A 27,358-nucleotide genomic window follows, 5' to 3' on the forward strand; every position below is an offset into this window, starting at 1 on the left:
CATCAGGGAGGGACACAGTCTGGATAGCAAACTGTCACACTGAGGAGATGCAGTATCTGCATGCTTATATGCTTCCTGTAAGTCGCACACAAACAGCTTGATGTGAACATTAACATTCATGAACAAATGTTCCATTTGGAATAGCATAATGCTTATACAAGTCACACGCTATCACTTACACACTTATCTCAAGAGTTTTATGAATTTGAACGACTACTTGCAGCAGATTTGGGGAGATGCTCCTTTAACTGTGACGCACCTTGCTTTAAAGGAGCCAACAAACAAGCAAAGCGAGGTGTCAGTCTTTGCAGAATATTAGTCTAACAGGCAACAACAGTGAAGCTCATAACTCCCTGGTTTCACACATATCGCCTTGTTTTACAGTACGCAATATGTCTTCCCAAATGAATGATTATCCAACACTTCAATACACAACAGACCTCTATTGCAGCAAAGGCGCAAGAGGAAGAAGAAGAAGCAAAAAGAAAGAAAAGTGAAACAAAGTTGAGTGGTGCCAGCTGCTTTGCCATCTGTCACTGTCATGGCTGTACTTGTGATATGTTGAAACAACTTTCTTGAGAAGTGCTGGAGATAATCCTCAATTGTTTCCATTTGCAAGCCCCTGATAGTTGTCTTGGTATTCCAGCACAAAGTGAGTTCAGAGTGGGGGTTTTGGTGGAAGTTGGAGATAGCTGACTTGCCCCCCCTAACAGTTGAGGTTTTTTAAGATTTGAAGTGTAGGTTCTCCATGTTTTACCACTCATTAGAAACTGGGTAAATTAAACCAGACCGCAATCTTTATCTCCAGACATCTCCAAAATCATATATTACATAAGGCTTTTTACATAAGTATTGTCACTCATACACATTCTACAATTTTCCTTTCCTCTTTGCCTTTTGGTCATATTGGCAAGGGAAGTAGAAAAACACAGAGGCTTTGCTTGCCTCACCTCCTTTAGAGAAAGAAGGACAGCCAACCTACAGGGAGGCAAACCCCTGCTGGTGGACCTTGATAAGTCCTCACTGTCCTCTGTCCTGGCCTTAGCCCTCTGATCCTAAGCCTACTTGGCTCGGGGCCTACTAAAGACAAAGCTCCGTCAAAATGACTCTGGACGGATGAACAACCAAGCAGAAAAATTGAAGTCCTCTGACAAAAAAAAAAAGGGTAGCATCAGGTTAGTATTGAAGATAAGAAAACTGATAGTTGCTGGATGAGATGAAGGTCTGGACAGTGTCCATTCACTCCCTGGTGGTCCAGCAGAGCCTCATTAGATGGATGTGTGTGAGGCTGTCAAAGCAGGAATATTATACCACGGGGTCGTCAGCAAACTAATTGGGTAACAAAGACCATTTCCAGCTCGGGAAACCCATCTTTTAACAGTCCGTGTGCTGAGACTCTGATAAGAGAGTTCACGTCTAATGCATTTAGTGAGGGGCAAGTTCACCATCTTTATCTTATTTACTTAACTTGGTGTAAATATTGTTGGTCTTTTACGGTGGATTTAGTAAGACCCCATTTCTCTGAAGTGCATGCAAAGATCAAACTATTGAAGACTGCGGCAGTATGGAGACGATCAGGTGGTATGCAAATCACAGATACCTTTGTCAGTGTGTTCGTCATTACAACATAGTTAAGCTTGGAATACATTTCATGTGTTTCTTCTCTTTGTTCCTACAGTCTCCAGTGATTTTTAATTCATTGTACTTTGCACTGTGTTTATTCTAATTGTTATTCTGCACACCTATGTATAGATAGAGCTCGGTTTCAGAATCAGGAGGTGAGATTGGCTGCACGGAGAGAGTCTCCTGAAATATAAAATCACATACAGAAGATGCTATTCTAATGCATCATGAAATTTATGACTCCACCAGAGAAGAGAGGAGAGTTCAAAAGAATATTAAAATCCAATACCTAAAGAGGGGCACAGAGGTTTATCTAAAGTCAGGGGCTTTATTCAAGCATCATGCCTGCTATTTTATTGTTTGTCTTTATTTACTGCCTCTGACTGATCCTAGTCTTCCATGTGTGGTTATGAGAGCAGGGATTTGTTGTGACCCCATTGACTGATTGACTCCTGAGTTCCCTTTCTTCCTTCTTTGAAGAAATCCCCCATCCGCATGTTTATTCCCGACAGAGAAAGAGTAGATCTGTCCAGAGAATATGCCACCTGCCACCTTGACCCCCAGGGGCCATGGTAATATCCATACAGGTGAACATTACTGGCTCCGGGTTCCCTATTATGTTCCCTCACACAGCTCCTCGCTGCTTCGGGAGTCAACCCTAACATACATGCAAAAGATCAAACAAGTCCTTTCCAATTGAATTCAAATGGGAAATTTTGTGTAATTCAAACAGTGAGTAGTGAAGCGACAGGGCTGTTCTGTCCCCTGACCAAAGCCAAACACAAGAAGTACACGTGTGCATGCCTGCGCCGCTGTACCTCCAAGACATTATTAAGTCCTGGAGCACATGCATTACAAATTCAGCTTTCTCTTGTTTACAACTTCAAATAGTTCTCAGGACATACGCATTATACATAGCAGTATACACACATTTACTTGTGAAGTTGAATTAAACATTCTCCACTACAAAGAAAGTTGGGGACATTGTCGAACGATGCTGTAGGGCTAGAGAAGGTGGAGATGATTCGTATGTAAGTTTTGACTGAATCAAGAGAGTGTGGTGATGTTTAAATGTGAAAGGAAAAGAGAGAATAGGAGACTAGGGAAGGAAAGGAAGGGAGGTAGGGGTGGAGAAAGGGGGTTGCTTGTCTTCAGGGCAGGTACAGCTTATACTAAACTGTTTGGCTTTAGAGTTGGAGCACCTCAATGTGCCTGAAGGTCTTGAAGAATGGAGGCTAGATGGAGTCCCCACCCTCCCTCATACTCTCTATTCTCTACTTTTCTCCACCCTGATTTACTTTGCTGCATGAGTGTTTCCAGTTTTAAAAAATATGACAAAATAATTTCTAGATGAGCTGTTAATAATTTACTCCTTAATCAAAATCCTGAGCAACCAATTATTAGTCTGCTTTATTACTACTCTGTTATGTCTGAAACAAGCGAGTGAACATACAGTAATCATGCCATGCCACCCATAGTCAATATAAATATAACCACTGTGAGCATTTCAATGGAGTGAAATAAGTAATAGCTAATGCAGCACATGAACTTTGATGCTTACAGTCCAGTCAGCAGGATAAAAGGTGATTTAAATGAGAAAATATTTATTCCCCATAGCGCCGCCATGATAGCAGCAGCCAAATAAAGGCACATACGCACAGTGATGGGTGTCCCTTTAAAGATTCCGGGAACAGCAGTGACTCTCTCAATTTAATCGATTTTAAAATGAAAAGTCAATTTAAGAAAGTTGAAAAGAGAAAGATGGGCTAAGGGAAGAAAAAAGCATTCTCTTGCACTCAAGCAGTAAACTAACTGCCGCACAGAGCAGGCAGAGATTTCAGCTGAATTATCTCCCACCTCACATTTGCTCTTAGGCAAGCAGTTTAAAAGCCAAGCGATTGAGCCAGTGATCCAATTTGAAATGCAGAAATGATTAGAGCAGCTTGCCTCATTTCATATCGAAATTCTCTGATTTATGACAGGGCACCAGCCAAGATCTATCTCTAAAGGGAATTAGTGTGCAATTCCTGCATATTTCTGTTATTTAGTCTCCCAATAGCAGATGCTATAGCCTTAGAGAGAGGGAGAGAGGGGGGGGGGGGTGAAAAAGGAATGAAAGCGGTATGTAGGTATCTTTTCATTTCAGCAGATGTAACCATGGCCATTTAGAAGAGGAGAAAATGACACAAAAGCAGACTTGAGAAATGGAGGCATTTCCCACTTTATGTAGGATGTTGACAGAGAATCTTATTTCAGGGCGCAATGAAAAATATGCAGCGCCTAACTAAGCATATACACAGCTTTTCCCAGCATGGATAGTAGTGGGAGACATAGACTGTGAGGTTGGCTTTGGCCGTTTATTCAACAAAAAGACCCTTGCAACCCATCCATCCTTGAGGCTAAGAAAATATTAATACGCAGAGCGATAACGAGGGCTAGAGGAAAATCTCCCTTAATGAAATTTCCAGTTGACCACATGCAATTTGTTTCATCGCAGTGAACAACTAATTGCAATGGACGTTATCAAGGTGTGAGTGTGCTGTCTGCTGTAAACTGACTGGTAAAACAGGTACAAATCCTTTATCCTCACTCCCATGTTAGAAACAGAGAACATATAAACTTGACATAACCCATACATAAGCTTGTTTTTTTTCCTTATATTTATACTGCTGGCATCATCTGGAAAGGACAAGGCACATTCAAATAATTTGAGACATGTCGCCAGGGTGTTACACTGCTCAAATGTAATGTAGCGGAGAGAAAGTCGAATGTAATAATCAGTAATTCATTTTGAAATATGTCGGAAAACAGATTTGTGAAAGTAGTTTTTTATTGAGAGTAAAAAGGAAGAAACAGGCAATATTCAAAAGGTGTTTACACCGTTATTTAACTGTAATATTTTGTCTTTTTGTTTCAAAATGGCACTCCTTCATACCAAGTGGGTGTTGAAAGCGGGATGTATAAAGCCAATGCATGTCTTGAGATATTCAGACAGAGTGGTTTTGATCTCTCAGTTGTCTAAATCCTGCAGCTGTGGGATCAAGACAGATACAGTGCCAGTCAGTGACCTTGGTAGAGGGAAGGGGGGGGAAAAAAGCGATGAGGAAAATAATCATTCCCACCAAGGTTTGTATCGATTTCACCTGCCCTGACCATGAAGCGGGTTAAGAGTAGCCAGTGGTGGTGAAATGGTCAGCGGTGATATCATTAGCTTGTTGTTTACACAGGGAAGCAGGGAGTTAGGAGAAGGCTGAGTGTCACAAGCCACTTTCTTCTTCACCTCCTTCAGCTGATCAGAGGATCATGGTATCAAGGAGGGATTAGTAGTGACTTGGGATTTGTGTGATTGGTTAATTTATTGCGGTGATGGCAGGTCTTTCATCTATGGCAACATTTAATCAGCGCAGCCACAGAGGCTATTACAGGTTAGCTCCTTTCTGGAGTCAGTCCGGCTGTGCCATCAGCTCTATCACAATTCCCCTGAAATTTCCAAATTATCTGGAACAGGCTTTAGCTTCTCAGTAATAAAAATTAGAACAGATTCCTGATAGAAGCTTTTGCTCACACAGGGCCAATTATAAATAGTACAGCCCTGCCTCGGAAGAGGGAAAGGGGAGGAAAAAAAAAAAATCCAACTCTGAGAGATGTGCACGGAACTTATCGTTCAGCCCCTGCTCCGCTCTGATCCAAATCCGTGTGGCTGAAAATTTATATTAGATTTTATCACAGAGGCCTAAGTCTAGAAAAATCAATGAAGGTTATCTTTTATGTTGCAGCAACTTGTGGAAATATTGATTTTCATTTTATAGCGAATTTGGAGCATCAGTTTGTAATCACTTCCTCGCTGACTACACTGTTTTGGTCACTGTATCTCTTACACGAGGAACGGTAACAGAGCTCAGAAAAAAAAAATAAAAATACTGAGAGAGTATTGAAACCACTGGAGTGAAGGCAGAGGGTGGATAAACCATAACACACTACATAGAGAGGAAAGCCGGGGGGGTTTACAGGCTCTGACTGAGCTGATAGACTGTAAACTGATATTTAACACTGTATCTATATAAATGTATTACATATTTACTTGTTTTTTTTATTTCTATTTATTTGAATACCTATTACAAATACCTGCAATAAACATATGAGAGCAAAACATAGAATATATTCTCTTTTTTTGCATATTTCAAATCATAAAGATGAGATTAAAATATGGAATTAGCCACTTGTATACATGCATATGTACATTTTTTGCAACTGACATATTGAACAATCCAAATGGGGTCAGCATATTTTACAAACTCCACTCAGTGTGTTTTTTTGGGACAGGAAAGAGCTTCCATACTGTACGTCACATCCCCTGGTTGTGTGATTGTCGTGTAGAAGAGGAGTTTGTTTCTATAAAGCCAGTTCATCATATGCTCCCTCGCTCCAGGGAAATCGTAATTTTCTGCCTGTCAATCTGCATTTCTTCTGGCCTCGGCCACTTAGGCCAACTGATCCGGTTGTACAAATGTTTTCATTTGCATTTGCAGACGCTCCTCCCTGCAGTGACGCAACTGTGTCTTAATCCTAAATATGTTGTGTGCAGTTGCTCTTGTGCATTTCTTTGTCTTTGTGACGGCTGGTACATGCAGCATGCTTACAAAGCACACCACTATTGTCACTACGGATGCATTATGTAAATCTGCACTGAGAGACAGTCATGGGCTGTTGCTGCTCAGTTTCCAACAAAAAGAAAACAAAGAAAATAGTAGAAATTGACAATTAATTCAAAATAATACATAATACCCATAGTTTGAATTTTAAAAGTTTCTATCACAGCAATAACTAAGGGAACAATTGTGACTACTGCATTAATTTCTAAAACGTTTGTAGTGATTTCTAACACTGGGGGGATGTCTAGTTAATGTGGTATTTTGTTCCTGTTGGCTACATTAAGAGCAGCTGGAATATCATGAATTCCCAGAGGCTCAGAGGGACGGCAGAGAGGCCTCTCGCTGCTGAATAAGAGATGGCTCCAGTCTGAAGATCTAAGAAAGGGTTAATCTGATTCCCATTTCAGATAGTCGTCCTAGCAACAATCGGCCGGTCTGCTCTGCTCCTTTGACAGGGGTGTGAGATTTTCAGGTTAGCCAGATAGAAGACTTTATTGTGAGGCTAATTTGAAATGTGAAATCGAGGATGACTTAAATTACAGAGGTCTTCTCTCTCTCTCATCTGCTGCCAGGATGGGATAAGAAGATGCCAGGAGAAGAAATAAGAATATCAACAGACACAATTTACTGTCTGTGTTTGATCAGTTTGGCAGTGTAGTTTGCCAATGTGCAGGGATATATATAAGGACTGTTTAGAAATCTGTCTTTATTTAGTGTCTGTGTTTGTTTTCTTAATTTTGCAGACAAATTCCGAACAAGTTCCTATCGTCTCTGTGAGATGTTTTTTGCTATTTTGTAAATAATGCTCTCTAAGAAAAATCAGTTTGTCCTCCAGCCTCCGAGTAGATAGAGTTCATGGAAAGAGAAATGGGCGGGTGGAGGAGGAGGGGGCATGCAGGTGCACTGCCGGAGCACAGTGCTCATCTCTTGTGCATATCTGTGCCAATTCAGACCTTTAACATGCTCAAGTGACATTTGCATTTATCCTTGAAGGTTGTTGCCTTGTGCGGGGGAGAAATAAGTGAAAAGCATGGGAGAGGACTAGTATTTTTCTGTTGCATTAGGCAGATAGACAGTGTCCTGTCGCTGCCTGCCTCAGATGGAAAAAGAAATGAAGTGTCGAGATTGCACCCCAACCCATTTTCTCTTAGCTAAACTATTTCTGTAACATCCTAATGAAGGAGGGCCCCGGGGTTCAAAAGTAATGGCCTTGAAATACTGACATTTTGCCTTTGAGTAATAGGCTACTGTACCCAGCTGCCTGAGATGTTGCTACTACCCCTCCAACACACACGCAACAACACCAACACACCATTTTGCAAGCGCAGTGACAAAGAAGCGAAAGGAAAAAAAAACACCAAAATGAAATAAAACAGAACAGAAAATCATTTGAGGATAAATGCAGCAAGCAAATCTGGTGACACTGCACCACGTGAATCTATTATGGTGGATGTTGCACTCTATCTCCTTCTTTTATTTTTTCTTGCTGAGGAATAAAACTCCAATGTTTGACCTCTGACCAAGAAGAAAAATGACCTTACACGTTCAGAATAATTTTCTGGCATATTATAAAAACTCTAACCTCAATCGCCCTTTGAAATGGATACTGATTCTTTGAATTCTTCCCTGCTTGTTTCAGGAAATAGTGAGATCCTGGCGATAGCGAGGCACAATGTGCCCAAAGTTCACCGCTGAACACTCGCTTCCTTCTCTCTGAAAGTCATCTCTCCAATTTTTCTTTGGGTTTTTTTTTTTTGTAATTCACAGACACCTGAGATTTTCTACTTAATCTGAGAGATCTGCTGCTGAATCATTGGGTTCAATCCTGGATGATAGTTCCCCCTTTTCAATACAACGCAGCCTCTTGCTCCCATTTGTCTCCACTCCAACCACTACTACAGCCTTTGTCTGTAGGCCATCACACACACATACACACAAAAAACCTGACTCTCAAATCTTCTCAGCAATGTAAAAAAAAAAAAAAAAAAAAAAAGGTTGGTGTGGAGTGGGTTGAGTTGCATGCTGTATAGTTTCTGAAATTGTCTGTTTATGGCCATTCAGAGCAGCTGAAGAGCGTAACTCAGTGGTTATTAATGTTTCTTTAATCACCAAAATAAGCAAATGATTAGTGTTTGTTATCTGTCCCCGTCCAGAAGACGAAGAGCACGGTCCCGGTGGTGCTGAGCGCCGGCCCCAGGTGGCTGCTGGATGTGACTTGGCAGGGAGCGGAAGACAACAAAAACAACTGTGTGGTGTACAGCAAAGGTAAGCAAGCAGCGCCGGCATCCTGTTATCTCTCTGCAGCGCAACACACCACACCACACCACGCCACAGCACCGCCGTAAACACACAGACAATCCTCCATCCACTCAACTCCTGCCTGTCTGTCTCTCTGTCTGTCTCTGTCTTTCTTTTACTTTTTCTCTGCTCTTCCTTGCTCTCCTCGCCTCTCAAAGTCACAAACACACACAAATAATTGCAAGCACACAGCTGCAAGGACACACATACACACGCTCAGACATATGTGCACACACTCCCACACTTTATCTGTTTTTCTCATCCAAAGAGTAATTTATATCACTAAAACTCTGATTAGGAACTGAGAAACATCACTTGACACACAAAGTTAATGGTCTTTAGATTTCACAAGGTAATTAATGCCCCCTTTTTTTTCCCTCCTCTTTTATACTATATAAGTGAATCCCTATCTCAGAGTAGATAGCGCGCAAAGCACGAGTGGAGATGGGTTTGCCATTTTGCTTAATTTGTTCTCTGACTAATTCAGCAAAGCTCTAACTGTATATCTATAATAAATCAGACATAGTCATACAAGCCCCACCAGGAATGGATTTATGTAAATATGTGCAAAAAAATACAACATAGCTGTCATAAAATCCATGTTGTTTATTCAACATTGATCCTAAAAGCACAAAAACCCAAATGACCCACTGTCATGAAGCTAAACTCCTCAATCTGCTGCATTGTGTCCAGCAAACACTCATTAAAACAGCCCAACAGTGATCCGTAAAGGGCTCGGTTTGTTGCAGATTGTATGAGGAGATGCTTAAACTGTATACAGCACTGACACTACAGTCTGCAGCTTCACTTCTCATGAAAGCGCAAGGCTTCTGCAGCTATAATTGGGTCTTGACGGGTGTTAACCAGAGAGACACAGCAAAATAAATACGTAAATAAAGATTTGTGTTTTGGATTCCAAAGGGTGAAGGAAAGGGGCTCCATTTATCACTTTTCAAAAATGATTACCCCGTGACAATACCCCCAAAGCTGAAATGGAGCTTCTTCTCCCTCAAAGTGAATAAGTGGCAGGAGTGGGATTTGCAACCCGGATTTTCGGTCTCCCAATTCTCATCTACTAATCACTAGACTGCACTGGGGAGTTATCCTCTTAACCGGCTACTTAACTTTGTGCTCTTTATCACCAAATCATTAAAGTTTTGATAAGCTGTTAAAGAAGATTATGCACTTCTTTAAAATCTTCTAATCTTTTTGCTTGGAGACTGACTGTATGAAACAAAAAAAAGGGGCAATAACAGGATTTCTCACTTTTTTTGTTAAGTCTAGAGAATTTCCTCTGCCACTCTTCATACATGTATCCTGGAGATAGCATCACATGCCGCACATTCAGCATCAGCACCTCAGCTACGTATCACTGACAACCCCTTTGTTTGACACTTCCAGCTTGACCTTATTAAATTAAACACAATAACATCTCTAGACGTCCCCATGCGAGAGTTGTTCTGTGTTGTACTGTGTAAGTTCATTAAGGGAAATCCTCCAAAAGAATCATCACATGGTTGCCAACTGATGATAAATGATAATAGAGGGAATGTTGAATACAAAGAATTAATTGAAATCTCAGAGTAGAAGTTAAATATCTCCTGTCACATCATGGAAGCTGTGTCTGAGACGATGACTGAGCTGAAAACATGACATAATTCTGTTCATTGTTTTATAGGTTTAGCATGTTTAATTATGGAAAAATTTTATGTTTTATAATAGGCTGTTTCCAAGACTTGTTAACTATGTCACAGAAAAAACTTCACCAATTCTGTCTGTTTCTCACATCATGAAAACTTTTGACTTTAAAACTTATGCATCAAATATCCAAAATTCCATACCACTATGTCACATATAAAAAAAAAATCAAGCTTTGTAATTCCATACTTCCTGAACAGCTTTGTATCAGCTTTGCCACAGAGCTTTGGAGGAATTGGTTGGTGTCCATTTTTTCGGCTCTGTAACCAAAATTGTTCCACATTTTGCTTCTGGCAACGATTTTTTTTTTTTTTTCAGACTGACTGGGACTCAGTTAAGAAAGTGTTTGATGCTGTTGAACGTTTTCAACCGTTTGACTCCTGCGTCCGCTGTCCAAAGCCAGTCTGTGACTCGATTTTATACCATCATTCTTCTTCATCACCGTTTAAATATTCCAATCTGCACATGTGTGCACCCTCTGGAGGTGACATTGAAATTGAATGTCGATGAGCTGAACACGTTCGGTGAAAATATTAAATCTTTGTCGAATTTAATATTGAATTTGGTCTCTTTGCCCCAGTTTTGAAGTGGAATTGTGTTTATCGCGTCGACACTAGTGTGGATTGACTAAAGGCTCTTCAGAGTCCAACAGCAACATTCTTCCCACCTCAAAAAGCTGAGGCCCAGATTGTTTATATCTTCACCCCTGTGCTGTTTCTACTCTGTAGGCTGCTTCATTGCTCCCTGAGATGCGTTACTTATGGAAAACAGTGAATATCTCAATACACAGTATGCTTACAGAATATGTTTTGGCTCACGTTTCAGTGGTCTCGGCTTTCTTTATGGCTGCCTGCAAAGATAGTAGCAGTTCACTTTGGATGCTTGCCAATGTGAATCTATGGGGGAGTATCTCTAAGTAAGGACTGGTGATTGGTTTGAGTGGCTGTAGCTTACTATTGGGTGTTCTCTACTATGATTTCTGCATTACATTTTGTACAACTGCTCATCCTCTATCCCTCATACTTATCATTCAGGAAGTCTGGGAAATATGTGGAGAGGGAGAGAGAGTAGGATTCAGCAAAATGATTCCTGGAGTCTGTAACAAGCAGCATGGTGGTTTAGGTCCCTAACAGGGCGCCCCTGGTCATCAGCGCCAACACAAGCTAAACTTATAGTGTAATACCATATAGATAGAATTATTGGCCTGTTTTGGGGATTGTGTGATTCCTGTCTCAAGCAACACTTTCTCGTTTCTGACTATTTGTATTTGGTGTTGCTGTCTGTATCATTTTATCCAGATGAACAGAAAGACAGGAACATTTTATCCTTGTAAAAAACTAGAAGTCACAGACCATGATTAATGTTTGAGACATTTAAATGTCTCAAATTATGATTCACAGAGCCATTTCATGAAGATAAATTCTTCTTTGAATTACTGTTCTTAAAATGAGAGGCAGCAAGAGCCCTGAAGTGGAAGTGGAAAAGTGCAATATCTGTTTTTCCCAGGCTGTCAGCATGGCCCTGTTTGTTTTACATTAAACTCCCAGGAAGAGCCTTAGCAGCCAGCCATTACTAAAACTCTCAACTCTACTACTGCGCTAACTCATTATCAAGAAATCCACCTGGAACTCCCACAATGCTCTCCTCCACACTCCGACAGTTTCTTTGAACCGCTGAAGTTATAGAAACAGGCAGCAAGTCTGCAGAGTAATTATATGTTACAGTAATGCTGGAGAGAGAGGAGAGAGAGAGAGAGAGAGAGAGAGAGAGAGAGAGAGAGAGAGAGAGAGAGAGGATGACAGACAGGGACCCAGAGAGAGTGAGAGAGATAGAAACCAGTTGAGAATTTTCTGTACAGATAAACAACAGATTGATAAACAATACAGCTGGAAAGTAGGATTTAACAGAAAAAACTAATTCGGCCGCATTTTGATTTTTTTCATCTGACATATCCCAGCTGAATATGTTACCAACAGAGGCTCAAACTCTGTAAACCTGCCTAACTGGAAGAATTTTAGCAACTCTAGCAAGCCGATAAACATGAAGCCAGTTGTGATGCATTACTGGAGTTAAACTGCTTGTTAAGTTTAAGGCTGGTGTTATTCTTTATTCTCATTGTCAATAAATCCCATGAAAAAAAACAACAACAATACGTTAGTCAGTCTCAATACTTTCTGACTTGCCCACTCTGCCTGTGGCACTCAGCCACAAACCCACTCATTTCCTTCTGAAGATGTAAATCTTTAAAAACTGGCCCCAAATAAATTGCTTCGTTTTTTAAAAAGGCTAAATCATTTCCTTAAACAGCTGGGCACTGTAGTTTTTATGTGTTACTCAAATGTGAGGAAATATTGCATTTGTTAGGGACTATTTTCAGCTGTGGATTAATACACATTTATTATTTACAACACCAGGATGGTTTGTGCAGGATTGACTCAAACACACCACAGTGCCCATGTTCATCATGATAAAGGAACATGTCTCTCAGTGCAACAGTGTGACTCACTGATGTGTTTTTAATAGTTTTTGGACAACAATGGAGCTCTATGGCTAAAACATCTCCAGCCTTATCCTTTAATTTAGTGAATTTTCTATAACGGAAGAACTCTTTCTTTAAACAATCAAACCTAGTCTGAGTTCATATTTATGGAGGAAATTTGATCTCTTTACAACATTTTTTTATGATCTCCTTACAACAAACCTCTCCCGTGCTACAGCGTATAAATGCTGAAATCAGACATGGTCACATCTGAGCAAACACTTAAAGAAATGACAAGTGTCATTTTTATGTCTGTTGTACAATATATGACTTCATGCATTGTCAGCGTGAGCCTTCATTGTGCTTACCCCATTGTTACCTGATAACTGAGCCCACTGAAACTATACACACTCAATGTGACCACATTATGTGGCATTATTCAGAGGTCACCTAAACTTTTCAACTATAAGCCTCTTAAGCCAGACCACATTCAGATACAGCATGTCCAATAAGTCTCCAGAGCAACTTAGCCCATTGTTCGTGTAGAAATTGACCAATGTAACTAGGCCGTTTTACATAAGCCCGGACAGTGCAGAATTAGCTAACTCGCTGTGTCTTTGTATTATTTCATATTCTCTAAGTCCTCACAATCAGATCCTTTTTATGCCTCCATTTCATTTCCACTTCTCCACAGCTGAAGACCTCTGAGGCATAAGATGAACTAGCATGACCTGCCTGGACAGATGTAGTATCTATTTGACTTTTTTTTTTCTTTTTTCTTTTTTTTTTAATAAAACCAGCTTTAAATCACTACTGGAACGTACTGTACAAAGACATTTGTAGGTTTTTTTTTTTTTTTTCACCAGAAATGAAAGCGTAAAACTGTACTGTTTCCTGCACTGCTCCCTGGCAGCATGCAGCATTAAACAGTGAGAGGAGACTCTTACAGTTCAAAATTTAATTGTTCATTTCAACCCTCCTCTTTTAAAATGACTGCGGCGAATAGGAGGTGCGAGGGTTATTATCTGTTATCTGGGAACATAGCGAAATAGTGTGACTGAATAATAACTAAACAACTGACACAATGTAAAAATTTCATTATCAGTGTATTAAAACAAAATTGTACCCTAAAGGAGTCCCCACCACAGCTCCGAGCAGCCGACTAATTATGTTTAATTAAAAGACAACAGAGATCAACAGAATCGTTTTCATTAGGAAATTATTAATGATTCCACTGCAACAATAATTGATTGCACTGAGCCACGCGATAACTCGGTACGGTCAGGCTGGAGTGAGCCGGGTGGAGAGGAGCGGCTGGTTTAGGCATTTGGCAGCTGTTGAGTAGCGTGTCTTGCAGCTGAAGCTTCCACATTAGCAATTGAGGAGAAGTTATAAAGCTGGCTTTAAGGAAGAGGAGAGGAGAGAGAGTGGTGGGCTAAGGACAGCAAAATCCAAATCATACGGCGATCTGAGAGGACTTAACCATCCCACACATGTATTTAGGAGCACAGGCATTTATGCACATACAAGCACACACATTTCAGTACACATGACTAAGACGGGAACACACACTTTTATTATTTCCTCCTTTCTACAAACATATTCAAGAGGGCGTTTTCTCTTTTTTTTTTTTTCATCCTGTCTCACTCATAAGCATATAAACTACATGCACACACACACACACACACACACACACACACACACACACACACACACTTTGTTGCTGCTCCTTTCAGAGCCATGTGAAAGACGTCAGCTCCAGACGCTTCCTCCGACAGCCTTTTATGTGCATTGTTCTCCCGCTGCGCAGGCAGTTTCCCTGTGCTAGACAGTATAGCACAGGCACACAGGCATCAGACACCACACTCTGCTACATCACCCACATTCCAGCAACAAAACACACACGCGCAAACACAGACCAATCGCCATTACCGAAAATTCTCATAATGGCTGCTGACACATATATGTCCATCTGCATTGACTGTAGACTAAGCCTTGAGACAAAAAACAACAATACAGAGAGAAAATGTTAAAGGAGTGATGGGCACTGATGAGGGACAAGATTGTTCTTTTCATGTATCACCGTGTAACATTTTGTAGCTGTGGTCTGTTTGCTTGCATGCACATTTTTGAGTATGTGCTTGTGATTTGTGTTGTGTGTGTGTCTGTGAGTATAGCCGGTCGTCCTTGTATCAATGCCACGAAGGGTGTCAGGCTAATGAGCGTGGGCTGTCCTTAGAGCAGGAGGGTTTGGGTTGTGCCATTCACTCTGCATATTTAAATGCCTTGTAGAGCTTAAGTAGGCCCACTTTTCCATGTCAGGGCAGCGTTCAAATCCTGCTGCGACCATTAATTATGATACCATTGTGCTCCAGTGTGGCTAATAAGAGTGATGTATTGCACCCTCGTGGCATTATAATCATCTGAGTGAAGTACCTGGACTACACTGAGCTCGCTTTAAGCACCAGGTTTAAAAAAAGAAAGAAAAAAAAAAAAAACAGCGAGTGCAGAGGAAGCTTCTTCCCTGCACTCTGTCTCTACCGCTGGCTGCAGTGGTTAATGCTTCCACATGAGAGTGTGTCACAGATTTAACTTCTCTATAATTGTATAATCAATGATGAGAAATGCTTTGGTATTGATCATGCAGGAAGGCTGATTGTGTGTCTAAGAGTGAAGGCAGCATAGACACACTTGTAAACAAAGTACTGCAAGTCCATAAGCATCAGAAGCAGATATGAGTCATTGTTTTTCTCCTCATCCATGCATGTGTACCGCGCTCTCCCTATCTGCGCTGTATAAGCATGTTGTATGAGCTATCTGCCTTGCTTTCGCAGATGTCTTTGAACACTGAACTGGTTAAGTGGATTTTGAGGAGCTGCTTCTTAATATTTGGAGCATGTCTCCCCAGTATTTGAATTTGTTCAATACAGATGGGGAAAAAAGATCACATTTTATTACATTAATCACTGCAAGTTAATGTGATTATATGTACTTTATATTTCTCTTCTTAACTTCCCTCCCTTAACGGCATAATCAATGACCGTTTTTATATTCATTGAAAAATTTCCGCGGATATGAAAATAAGCTTCTGCGAGGTTTTTTAATCTACTGCGGGATCTTGAGTCAGTAATTAAAGAGTCCATTCTGTGTGTGTCTTCTAAAAGCCCTTAGCCTGCTTTTAGGCCTGGGTATGATCCAGCCCACCGCCCCCATCTCTGCTGTGGTAAGTAGGTGTGAAAAGCATTGTCAGTGTGCTTCAGGATAAAGCCCTGCTGTTGGATGCCATTGGTCAGAGTCAACCCCCCCCCAGACACACACACACACACACAAATACACACAAGATCTAGGAGCAGGTTGAGAAGAAGAGTGTGTGTGAGGATGTAGGGGGTCGTGGAGGGGTTTGTGCATGTGTGTGTGCAGGGATAACCAGAGACAAAAGCTGAGAGCTGGAGAGAGGGGCCTTTCTGCACATCCACACAGCTTCTTCTTCTTTAGGGGGGTGGATGGGGGGGGTGGGGGGGGGGGTGGTTGTACCTTTTTATCAGACTTGGGGGGGGGGGTCACAGTGTGTGTGTGTGTGTGTGTGTGTGTGTGAGAGAGAGAGAGAAAGAGAGAGAGAGATGGAGGGACAGAGATAGAGGAATCACCAGGGTGGAGGAGTGTTTAGATCGTCAGTCAGTGTGATGGAAAACCACACGGTTAAAGTCTCTCTGAGGGTTGACACAGGACTGCAGCGAGTGGAACTAAACAAGTGAAACTGAGTCTAGGTGAAACTCTGATACACTGAGGGAAAGAGGAGATGATCATAATATGAAAAAAGCCACCAGAGGAGGAAATGGAATCTGACAGTGGAAGAAAAACACTGATGTAGCCTTGAAAAGAAAAACATCCAACACTGACTGTTACGATGATAACAATAGTTTAGCAAATAGAGTTACAACAATTCCATTCAAGCCCTTTAGGGTCTACTGATCCAGGATCCATTTTTCCTTTGATAATGTATACCCCTGCAAATCAATTTTTAGGTCGGGCAAAACATAATCAGATTTTCTGGGAAGAAATAGCTCGACACATTACAAAATTGTTTTGTGGGGTCGCCACTGTGTTCATGCAGCAGAACTCGGCGATAACCTTTATACATACCTTTGCAGCTAATCCATTTTATTGATTGTACATCCACCTGCATGGAAAAAAACACATTGCCCCATAGTCTTTAGAGCGGCGTATCAGTGTGATATCGCAGTTTTTCTTTTCTCATTGTAGTGCACGGAGGAGCACAACTGCAAGCCACCTCTAGCACTAGTACCTTATCTATGGGCTGTTTTATCATGCAATCTGGTCAAGGGATCATAGCTATTCTACCCCTCTTAAAGTCTAATGCCATGGGTAAGGACACAAGGATGCATGAGGCTTCGAGGGTATAGAAGTAGCAATTTGAGACTGTGATACTTAGTAAACTTGTGAGTAATCCTGCAAGAAGCATGGCTAAAACATGTTTCATCTTGTGTTTGAAACATGTAGAGAAAAGTTGCAATCAATGTTGGTTAGTTATGGTTCAGGATGCTAATTTTTGATATCAAAGAACCTAAAGAAGCAGATTCAAATTGAGATTGTCCTCACAGCAAAGGCCAAAGTAGCATGATTTGGTATACTGCTGCAAAACCTCCTAGGGAAGAGGCCACCTTTCCTTAACCTTTACCCAGTAGTTTTAGTTGTCTAAACGTAATGATAGGAGTTAGATATATGCTCATTTAAATCTTTTTTCTAACAAATTTTGACAGCCGACAATCTACTTTGTTGTTTAGGTATAAGGACTTGTTGGAAATTCAATACAGTTCATTTGTTTGTTATAAAATTCAGTGTTTCCGCTGTCAGTTACATTGACTACATGCACAAAATATTCAGTTTTTTGCCCTTACTCTGAAAAAGACAACATTACTACTAAGCTGTTTACATGGCTAATGAAAGTGAATATTCCACTAATATTCATATTTACATGCCGAGGGTTTTCAGGGTTTCCCTCTGCTCCAGTGGGAACGGGAATCACAAGATCTCCACAGGCAGTGAAGTAAACCAGCGAGGTGAAAAACATTAGTGAGCTGCTGCCTGATATTTATAAGTGATATTAATATGACTGATATTATAAATTTACAGTTACAGGCACAACCAGCACCTAGGTTTTCCCATGATGTTTACTACACTGCTGAGTGTTTTTGGTGCCTCACACTGAGTCGTCACCATCAGTCCATGGCTGCATGTCAGGATAATAACCAAACCCCTCCGTTCCCGTCGTAGAGAAGGTGCGCTCTGTTTTTCCAGCCCGCCCTGAACAGCTCTCCACTCTCCTCTCATTCCTCTCCTGTGTCTGCCTTCCTGCTCCAGCATATGTCATTTTGTCTGCGCAGGGGTGCGTTACACAACCAGCCTGTCATGCATCTCTGTCCCAGCCTTGCTAACTGTTGGCTAGTTGGTTTGTTTACAATGCACCGAGCTGACCGAAAAAAGGCAAGAAGCCCTGTGTTTCAGGTAAAAGAATGCTCCTAAAACCCGGATAATATCAGCATATCTCACGTCTTAATCTTAAATTGCTACATCTGGAATAAGGCCTAATTAATAATATTGTCATATTCAGAATAATAGTGGAATATTAGTGTGCATGTAAACATAATCACTGATTCAGTCAAGGTGGCGGTGCCCACTCACTTTTTAATCTCACAGCAATCTCTGGCTTCATGTTCCATGCAGAGTGGTATACAGATTCTATATTTGGGAAAAAGAGAGTTCTGGTGAACTATGGTTGAGGTATGATTAGGGTTAGGGATAGACTGTGGTTACAGTTAATAAAGGTAAATGTTAATTACATATCTGTAAAAATCTGCTGCTTGAAAGCATGACACGCTATACGCCACCACCACAAACTGCACACCCTTACTTTCTGGCTTTGTATATTGTAAGTTGTGAGGATTGTCTGATATGGGTATAATTCCTGGGGATGCTGGGCTGCCTGCTGATAGGGGCACCAAAGCAATGACAAACTACCTGTTTTGTGGTTTAAGAGATAGGACTTCTTTTTTCTGATATGATTAATGGTAAGTTACAGTTACAGTTACAGTAACATCATTGTTTTTACATTTTTATTAGGATTTAAGCCTTGTCACTGCCTTCACCATGACAGTGGTATTGGCTGCATATGAGCTAAACCCTACCTCCCCTAGGTTGCTTTAGTGCCTGAGCTCTGCTGACCTCTGCCTGTCGGCGCTGGGTGACAGAGATGGGTGCCCCTGTTCCTTGTATGCGCGTACTGTGTGTGAAAGAGAGAGAGAGAGTGGACAGAGCGGCGAGCGAGCAGACAGGCGTGCTGTAGGTACAGTAGTGTAGAGGACCAGACATCAGTGTCGTCCAGGTCAGACAGGGCCATCCATTCTCTAAGCCCCAGGGAAGAGAGAGGGAGAGAGCGAGGAAGAGGATGAAGAAAAAGGAGAGAGAATTGAAGAGAGAAGTGTATGTGTGTAGGGAAAAAGAGAGATGTGTGGGGGGGGGGGTTGAAGGGGGGGGGGGCATTGATGCACTGTTTCTCTTAACTCTGTCAAAGCCACTCCATTGTGCTCCCCCGTGCAGTGAGTGGAAACCAATCTGTCATCGCTCCACTAGCCAGCATACAAGAAGAGGGCTAGACTGCTGGAAACACAAGTCTATTCAATGTGAAATGTAACTGGAATCTGAGCCCTTGGATAGCTGGATTGAAGAAAAAAAATTGATGTAAGATTTTTGAACCCCGCTCTCCCACAGACTGTGAAATGGAAGCCATGAGTACAGTATTTGAGTCTGCATGAGATAGGTTTCAGTCTCGTATCTCTCCCTTTTTCACGGAGAAGTGATTGACATGTTTTGTTGATGGAACTCTATCCAAACCATGTGAGGTTTGCATAGGCATGAAGGGCTCAGTTAAAACCTCAGACATCCTCGCTCGATATTACCCGGCAGAGTTGGCCTCCTTTATTTAAGATTTGACTTTTTTTTTATGGCACTGACAATATTTAGACAGTCACAGAGGGGGCAACAGAAACAAAGTCTTCAAGTAGGGCTGTGAAGATTTGGGCTTCTTGAGCACTTCTTTTTCCTATTCCACATCCTGTTTTCTTTACACCTGCCACCTATAGAAACCGAGCATCACCTGACCAGCACAGCAAACGCACACCACCTCTCCCGATGCCCTAAGCTCGCTAAGCCTGCATACTGTTGAATAGTGGCTGCTAATGCTGTGTTCCAATGCCATTTGGAGTCACTTCTTCCCCTCTCCTCACAGGAATCCCCCTTGCGCCATTTTCCCTGTAATCTCCCCACTCCTCTCTGTTATGGGGTGGCTCGCCCGCTGCTCCCGCCACTATTTCACAGCCCCTCTCCTTCTTACAACCAGCACCTCCACCATTTTAATCCCTTTGACCCAAACCCTGTGTGTTTCCCTGTATCAACAGCTCCTAGAGATTACATCCTGCCTGCCTCCTCACCGCTGTGTGCTTCAGTCACTGTGGCTGTAGCTGGCTAGTGCGTGCTAGGGTCTTAGTCAAAGACTGCTGGGTGTGATAGCCACTGTGGCCAGTTAGCTTGCTCGGGGTGGTAGCCATATTGCAGGCACCTGAAAGAGAAGTGAGGATGGCAGGAGATAAGCTGAGAGCAGGCTCGTGCCTTCAGGAGACCCACTGAAGACTGGCTTCAAAAGAAAGTTTGTTTGATTGAAAAGAAACATTGGGCAGTGTGGGAAAATAAAAGAACATTACTATTTGGTTATTTCTTTGTACTACTCTCAGTGTGCCCTTGAGCAAGGCACTTCCAGCTGTTTCATTGGAGCTGTTCAGCAGAGTAGTGGCCAGCAGTGCTTAATTAGCTATTCTTTGTCGACATCAGCATCATTGCTTCATTCATTTTGCTAAGACATCACATGATACAACCTTATAAATATTCATTTTCACTGACATTACAAATAAAATATATTTAGAAATTTAACAGGTAAGTGGAATTTGGGGAGATGGTTAGTCCAAAGTTTATTAAATCTAAGCTTCATGGGCTTTTGGAATACATCTGTTCATTGCTTAGTTTATAAAAAGGCTTTATACTAGTAAGTCCATATTTAAATCACCCTTTAAAGGACACAACTACACACAGCTGTTGTTTATTTACTCATTTTTTACTCCACATTGCTCAAGTTATTGCTGGGAAATCAAATCTAAGGGTAAAATACAAATGTGTCACACAGTTTTTCTATAGACAATCCTGAACCCACCAGTGGTGACTGAGCCTGCCTGCTCCATACCGATCTTTATAAAACACTAAAAAAAAGAAATCAATATGACTGATATCATATTGAAAGATTTCTGGTTCATGAAGTTCTGCAAAACTTAATTTATGATATTACTTGAAGCCATGTGGGGCTGGGAAAGCAGTGTAGTGCAGGTTAAAGGTAAAACTGATATATGGACTAGTGTGTGAGTAACGGAAATTATATATATGTATAATTAATTAAATATACTTAATTTGAAATTCTTTACAAAGAGGAAATATTTTAGGAAAAAATGTGTATAAATAAATACACAATATATGAATAATGCCTAAATAATGCAAGTTTTATTGAGTTTGGGTTGAGTTTAATATTCCATTCAGTATAAGCATCATAAAGCTTCAAAGAGGTGTTGAAACAAGCAGGTTACAGAATACATCCGGTATGTGACATTTCTATACTGTTTGAAAGCTTGTTTTCCTAACTTTAAGCTACTTAAGGGGAAATTTAAAGGGGTATTGGGGTTCAAGAGGTTAAGGGAGTTATCTTGAAAAAGCCTGTCAGGATCCTGCACTGCTCCTGCATAGCTTGTCAGAAAAGTGAAGCAGCCGTCAGGAGAGTTAGAGCCGGTCATGTCGTTATGCTGAAGAGCAGTCTGTGCTCACAGAGGGCCCCTCCTCTTTCATGTAGTGTTTCTGGTAATGGGTTAGGGCTTTATTGATGTGAACTTATGTGATCATTGCATAAAGAACTACCATTTCTCTCTCTCTCTCTCCCTCTCTCCCGCTCTCTCTCCTTCCTGCTCAGTTTTCCTGTGGGCCACATTAAATCAAGCGTCCGACCTAGACTCTAGTTAAATTAAACCCTATCAGCATGTTGCCCTCTCATATCGGAGAACAGGCCTTTATATAGACGGCCTGTAAATGGTGATTAGTGAGTGTTTTGATTAAAATTCAACCACATGTGTGATACTCTGGTGGAGCCAATCACCTCCTTCTCTCCCTCCCTCCCTCTCTGTCTTTGCCTCTCCACGCATAAACATACATAGAGACATACGTGCACGCACGCGCACACAAATCCTCCTCTCGCCCTCCCTCCCTGTTTCTGTCTGGCCTGTTCTCATGGCTCAGCAGAGTGCAAGTCTGATTTAAGGGCCCTTACAAATGGGAAGGTTGCAAGTGAAGACAAAAACCAGAGACAAATCACACCACAGCAGTCTCAAGGTTTCTACTAAACCTATTCAACTGGAGGGGAGCGGCAGAACAGTGAAAAATATATACACACTCCATCCTGTCAGAACGCTTTTGGCTTATCTTGAGTGACTGTCAAGGCTGGGAATATCAGGGAATGGACAGAAATATATAAAATTAATAAGCCGCTGGATGTTGTCGGGAGTTATGATGCTTCATAAATCCTGGTTTGATCATGGCGGACAAGGCTTAAACCCACTGCTTCCTAATGCGCACAGCAGTGTTTTGGACTGGATTTTATTCTGTTTGGGAGATAGAAGCCCTTAGCTGGCAAAAGTAAGATTTATCATCTCCCTATCCCCCCTCTTTCTTTCATGAGTGACAAATATTAAAAAGAAGGCCTGAGGGAAGTTGGCAGCCATTACCACCTTTAATAGAAGGGCACAAGCGTAGCAAGGTGAAACTTGGGCCAAAGGCAGAGAAATGCTATTCAAAGAAAAGAGAGAGAAGCAGGAGAAGAGGGAGAAATTGGTGCTAACTTATCAGTTGTACTTCCTTTGTCGGGTCAGGGGTCTTGGAGCTTTTGTTTGTTTATTTGTTTTTTATACTGAAAGGATGGATGCTATCTCTCCCGCCATCCAAGCAGGTCTGCTCTGTCAAGTGCTGCAGGTAATATTTCATGTCAGGAATTAAGCAAGCCTACCTACCGACTCCTTTCTACAGTTACACGGCCACCGCATCCATCATCGTCCCCTCTCCCTCTTCCGAGTGTTGGCTTTGTCTGGATCACTCTCTTTTCACGGGGTTCGGGTGTGTAAATACGACAGTAGAGGAAGAGACTAATTAGACCGCCATGTCTAATCTCCAGGGCTTTACCTGTCAATAAAAATGTTGTCAGTGAAGATGAAGTCTCTTTAAATGAAAGGCTTGGCAGTTTTGATATGTAAAGCACATGTCACACTGTTTCAGTCAGTAACATCACGATGAGACAAGTTGTCAACAGAAGTAAAATGACAACAAAAACATCTTTGCTGGACCAAATCAGAATAATGACATTCTAATTTAAGAGTTGTTGTGTTTTTTTTCCCCCCGTTGTTCTATTTGGGAGAGGTCATGCTTTTTGAACACAAGTTGTTGTAAGTAAATTTATTCCACTTATTTCTTGTAACTGCACGAAAAAGTAATGAGGTGTTGGAGATAAATATATGAAGACAATAAGCCATGCAATCCTTTTCCTGTAGCTGCCTTTGAGTCAATTAGCACATTTCAGAGACTCTGAAGAATATCGCTGCCTTATGTAGCTTTTCAATATGCAGCATCTGACTTTTATCCAATTACATTATGTGAGGTCTGTGGGCACGCCGGGCACAGTGCACATAATGGAGGATGCCATCTTTGGTGTGATATTCTCCAACACTTTTCCATTGCATATGCCTATGGCTCTCACTATGAATTATTCAAAGGCTTCATCCGCACAGAAGAGTGAGGAACTCAGCTCCATAGTAAACAGATTTTCTGCTCGCCATCTTCACAAATCTGAAGTGTAGGACATTGTAAGTGCCAAATAATTACACGGTGCCCCCTTTTTCCCTCCTGTCTGAGTTCACCTGGCCTCAGAAATGCATTTGGACTGAATAACATTTTGTCACTGGTGAAACTTGGAGTTAATTGAAGTTTTGTTGCTCAGGACCTTCAACTACAGATGCATGAAACTGATGCATGAAGACATATGATGATTCCTGCTTGATGCTACCATGTTAAATAATCCTCTGTTGAAATATTTCTTATCCTATTTTTTTATCTTATCAAACATATTTGGTTGAAGAAATGGCTCCAATATGGTTATGGAATATTTGTGCACCCTGCTCTCCCTCTGTTGATTTATTAAACTATAATAGATAACGGCCCTAGAGTTTGACTCTGGCTATGTATAATCACTTTAGTTCCTCACTGGCTATTGTGCTGTGAAATAGAAAATATGAATATTACATGGGTTTTAAATCCCTACAAAAATTCTTTTTTCCAGAACAAGAAAATTGACATATCCATTGCATTACTGCAGCACCCATCTTTGGCTAATGGAGATTTCACATTATAGCGCTCACATTATAGCACCATGAAATATGCTAAGCATTTAAGTAAAATGAATTTTTTAAATAGTCCATCAGTGTGGAGAAAAAAAAGGAGGTCTATAAGATTTTTTTCCTCTCTCTTCTCTGCTTTGGGGATTTGCCCTGACCTTGAACTGGTCGTATCTTCCAGTGCAGATCTGTGGCAGTGACACATGTCATGTGTTGGAGAGGATTGAGGAGGAAGCAGAGGAGACAAGAGGGAGTGATCTTGGTCGGTAGCCCAGTCAGAGTCGGAGTCCGCCCTCGTGTCAAAGGATGGGCATGTTTGGCCCAAAACACAGACTGCACCTCATCCACTAATCTCAGCACGAAAACACCTTTGGGTGGCTGACGGGGAGATGAGGACGCACACATTGTACAATGTCGATGAACACGGACAGGGTTCAAAGCCGCCCTTAAATTCTTGGGCTGCAGGGAGGGATGGCTATACAGGGGAGAACAAGAGAAAGAGTGAAGGGGAGGGAAAGAGGAGTGTATCTCCAGATTCTCTTCTTGTAAAGCCGACCTGGCTGAAGTCAAGCCAAGCCTCCCTTTCTCCTTCCAATTCTGCTTTGTAGAAAACCCTCCACCTTTTCTGTCGTGCTTGTTCTCTCCCACTCAGTAGGAAAACACAAACTACAAAAGAGTAGACGCTCCTCATAAAGAGACGACATCTTAAGGGTCCCATCCCCCGCTAGATTCTCAGGTTCGCTATCATGTAGTTGAAAGCACATTATCACATGTGAATGAAGTTAACACACACATCGACCTGCGATGTTTCTTTGCATCAGTGCAACGCTTGACTGAACACTCCCTTTTCACCCAGACAGATTGTATGAAGGCGGTGGAATAATTTGTTATCGACTCACAGAGGCTCTGAAATTGAGATCAAAAATCTGCAAACCCCCCAAAGATTAACATCTGTATTTTACAAAGATGGCTAATGTCACACGGTTGACAACTATCATTATGTCCTGGTTACTTTTGAAAGTATTTACTTTAATCATCAAAAGGCTCCATTTTACCTTTTGTTGGGAGCTAATTGATAGACTGAGACCTCGCTGCTTGTATGCGGCATACCAAGCAGACGCTGTGACTTTCAGCGTGTCTGTAAATAAATAAATCATAAAGTTTGTTTTTCTCCCAAGTCAAAAGAAACCTTTTCTTTGTCTTTGTTATTAGCGCCTTTTGCATCGACATGAGGCTAAAACCCCGAAGACTACAACGTTTAGGAAAGCTCCTAAATAGCGGCTCTGAAGCTAGGTTTGAGCTTTGTCATCACGCTTGAAGAATTTCCTTTTAATGTACTGTAATGTGAAATTCAGTGGGGACAAGTTTAATTGAGTTTTACACAAACCAGTTGGGAGTAGCGCTGGAAGGTAGGTGATGTTGAGGTTTTTAATCTCTGGCTCCGGAGAGGCTTGTTGACGGAGTGGTTCTTTCTCTTTGTGGAGAAAAAAAGAGGAAGCCTAAGAAATGATACATCCATGGATAAAACCAATTGGCAACCCTCAAAGGGACGGGGGGTGATAAGGCAAATCCAGCACTTGTAGAGAAATAAAAGAATCCAACTGTTCATTAAAACGGGAAACAAAACAGGCGATTGAGAAGGAAGGCAGACTGCTCAGTGGAGGAGTGAGTGAAACAGACAAACAGAGCCAGAGATATCAGAGGAAAGGATTGGAAAATAATCAAGGATTTGTGAGGAGAATTAATAAGGAAGATAGGCACAAATAAGCATTTTTTTCTGACTCTCTGCAAAATTAGGAGGGATGGACTACAATTATCAAACAGGGGAAATGGCATAAGCTACATAGACACCTAATTATAAAGGATAACCTAGATATGAAGGTTGCTGTCTTTTTATTTTACACACTTTGACTGTGAGGCAGTAGGGTCTTTTGTGCCCAGTAAACCAGATATTCATTGGATAGAGAATATTCAGATGTCTCTCAGAGACATAGTCCCGCGGAGACTATTTAATATAGCAGTATTCTTTTATTCTTTGCCAACAGTCTACATTCTGTAACTAGTGTACAATCCATTGAGAAAAGGAATGACTTTAACTTCACATAAAAGCTTTTTTTTAAACCACTGGAATAGTTTTAAAACAGGGAAGGTCAGATGATTTTCGGGGTCTAACAAAAATCCAACAAGCAATCAAATAATGAGAGTGTACATATATAATTATGATTATTATTTTTTGACATGATTTGGAAAGCGTAACAACTGATTTGTGCAGAAAGTGGGTCTAAAAGTGATGGAAGGAGCTTTTGTAAGAATGTTTCATTGTACCATTTGAATCAGTCAAAAATTGACTGTGGTTTGGCTTTTATAATGTTGAATTCAGAGATAGAACTATCTTCATTGTGAATCAAACCATTACTGACACAGATTTTAACATTAGACATGTTTCGAAATGTCTGTGGCTGCCTCCCTTTAGAGTTTGGTCTCTTCACAGACAGTGTGCTGGGCATCTCTTTGCAGGACAGGAGGCGGTTTATGTGATGTTGCTATTGGACTGTTTATTTCTGACAGTAATTCACCTCTTGGAGGTTAGTTGACTCTATCACCTGACCCAGCTCTCAGTAATGAGGTTTGGAGTCAGGGACTTAAGGTGATACAAACAAAGGGCTAATGAAAGACCGAAGAGGAGAGGTTGAAGGGAAAGCAAGGCGGGAGGGGAGCAGGGGTGAAGGAAACTGGCAGTGAAATAATCAGCACTTGTATGATCAGCCACTGAGACATTCCATTGGTGTTTTGTGTGAAAGAGAGCCATTCATCAACATATCAATAAAAATATGGAGCAGATTATTATTGTGTTTGCTTACCATGGGCCCCCATCGTAAATAATGGGTCTGCCGCTGCTGCCTGTATTAATTATAATTAGAATGCTGATAATGTGTGTGCTCTTTTATTACAGGAGCTGAATCAATTTTACAGTCTTATTCAGGCCCACAAGGTCACACAAAGTTGCCAGGGCGAGAGATGGCTCCTTGTAAACCAATCAGGGCTGAGGAAGCAGGATAGAG

The 27,358-nt window shown here is 41.3% G+C and overlaps 1 protein-coding gene across 4 annotated transcripts in view; it reads left to right on the top strand.

Annotated features, from left to right (window-relative positions):
- The window catches only part of zfpm2a (zinc finger protein, FOG family member 2a), a 118,622-nt gene that overhangs the window by 64,646 nt on the left and 26,618 nt on the right, over window positions 1-27,358 (top strand). For all 4 annotated transcript variants that reach the window (XM_042424589.1, XM_042424590.1, XM_042424588.1 and 1 more), the window contains one exon: window positions 8,429-8,540. In XM_042424589.1, coding sequence (XP_042280523.1) covers window positions 8,429-8,540 — 112 coding nt within the window. The remainder of the gene's footprint in view (window positions 1-8,428; window positions 8,541-27,358) is intronic.

The sequence above is a fragment of the Thunnus maccoyii genome, chromosome 10, assembly GCF_910596095.1.
Source record: "Thunnus maccoyii chromosome 10, fThuMac1.1, whole genome shotgun sequence".
NCBI lineage: Eukaryota > Metazoa > Chordata > Actinopteri > Scombriformes > Scombridae > Thunnus > Thunnus maccoyii.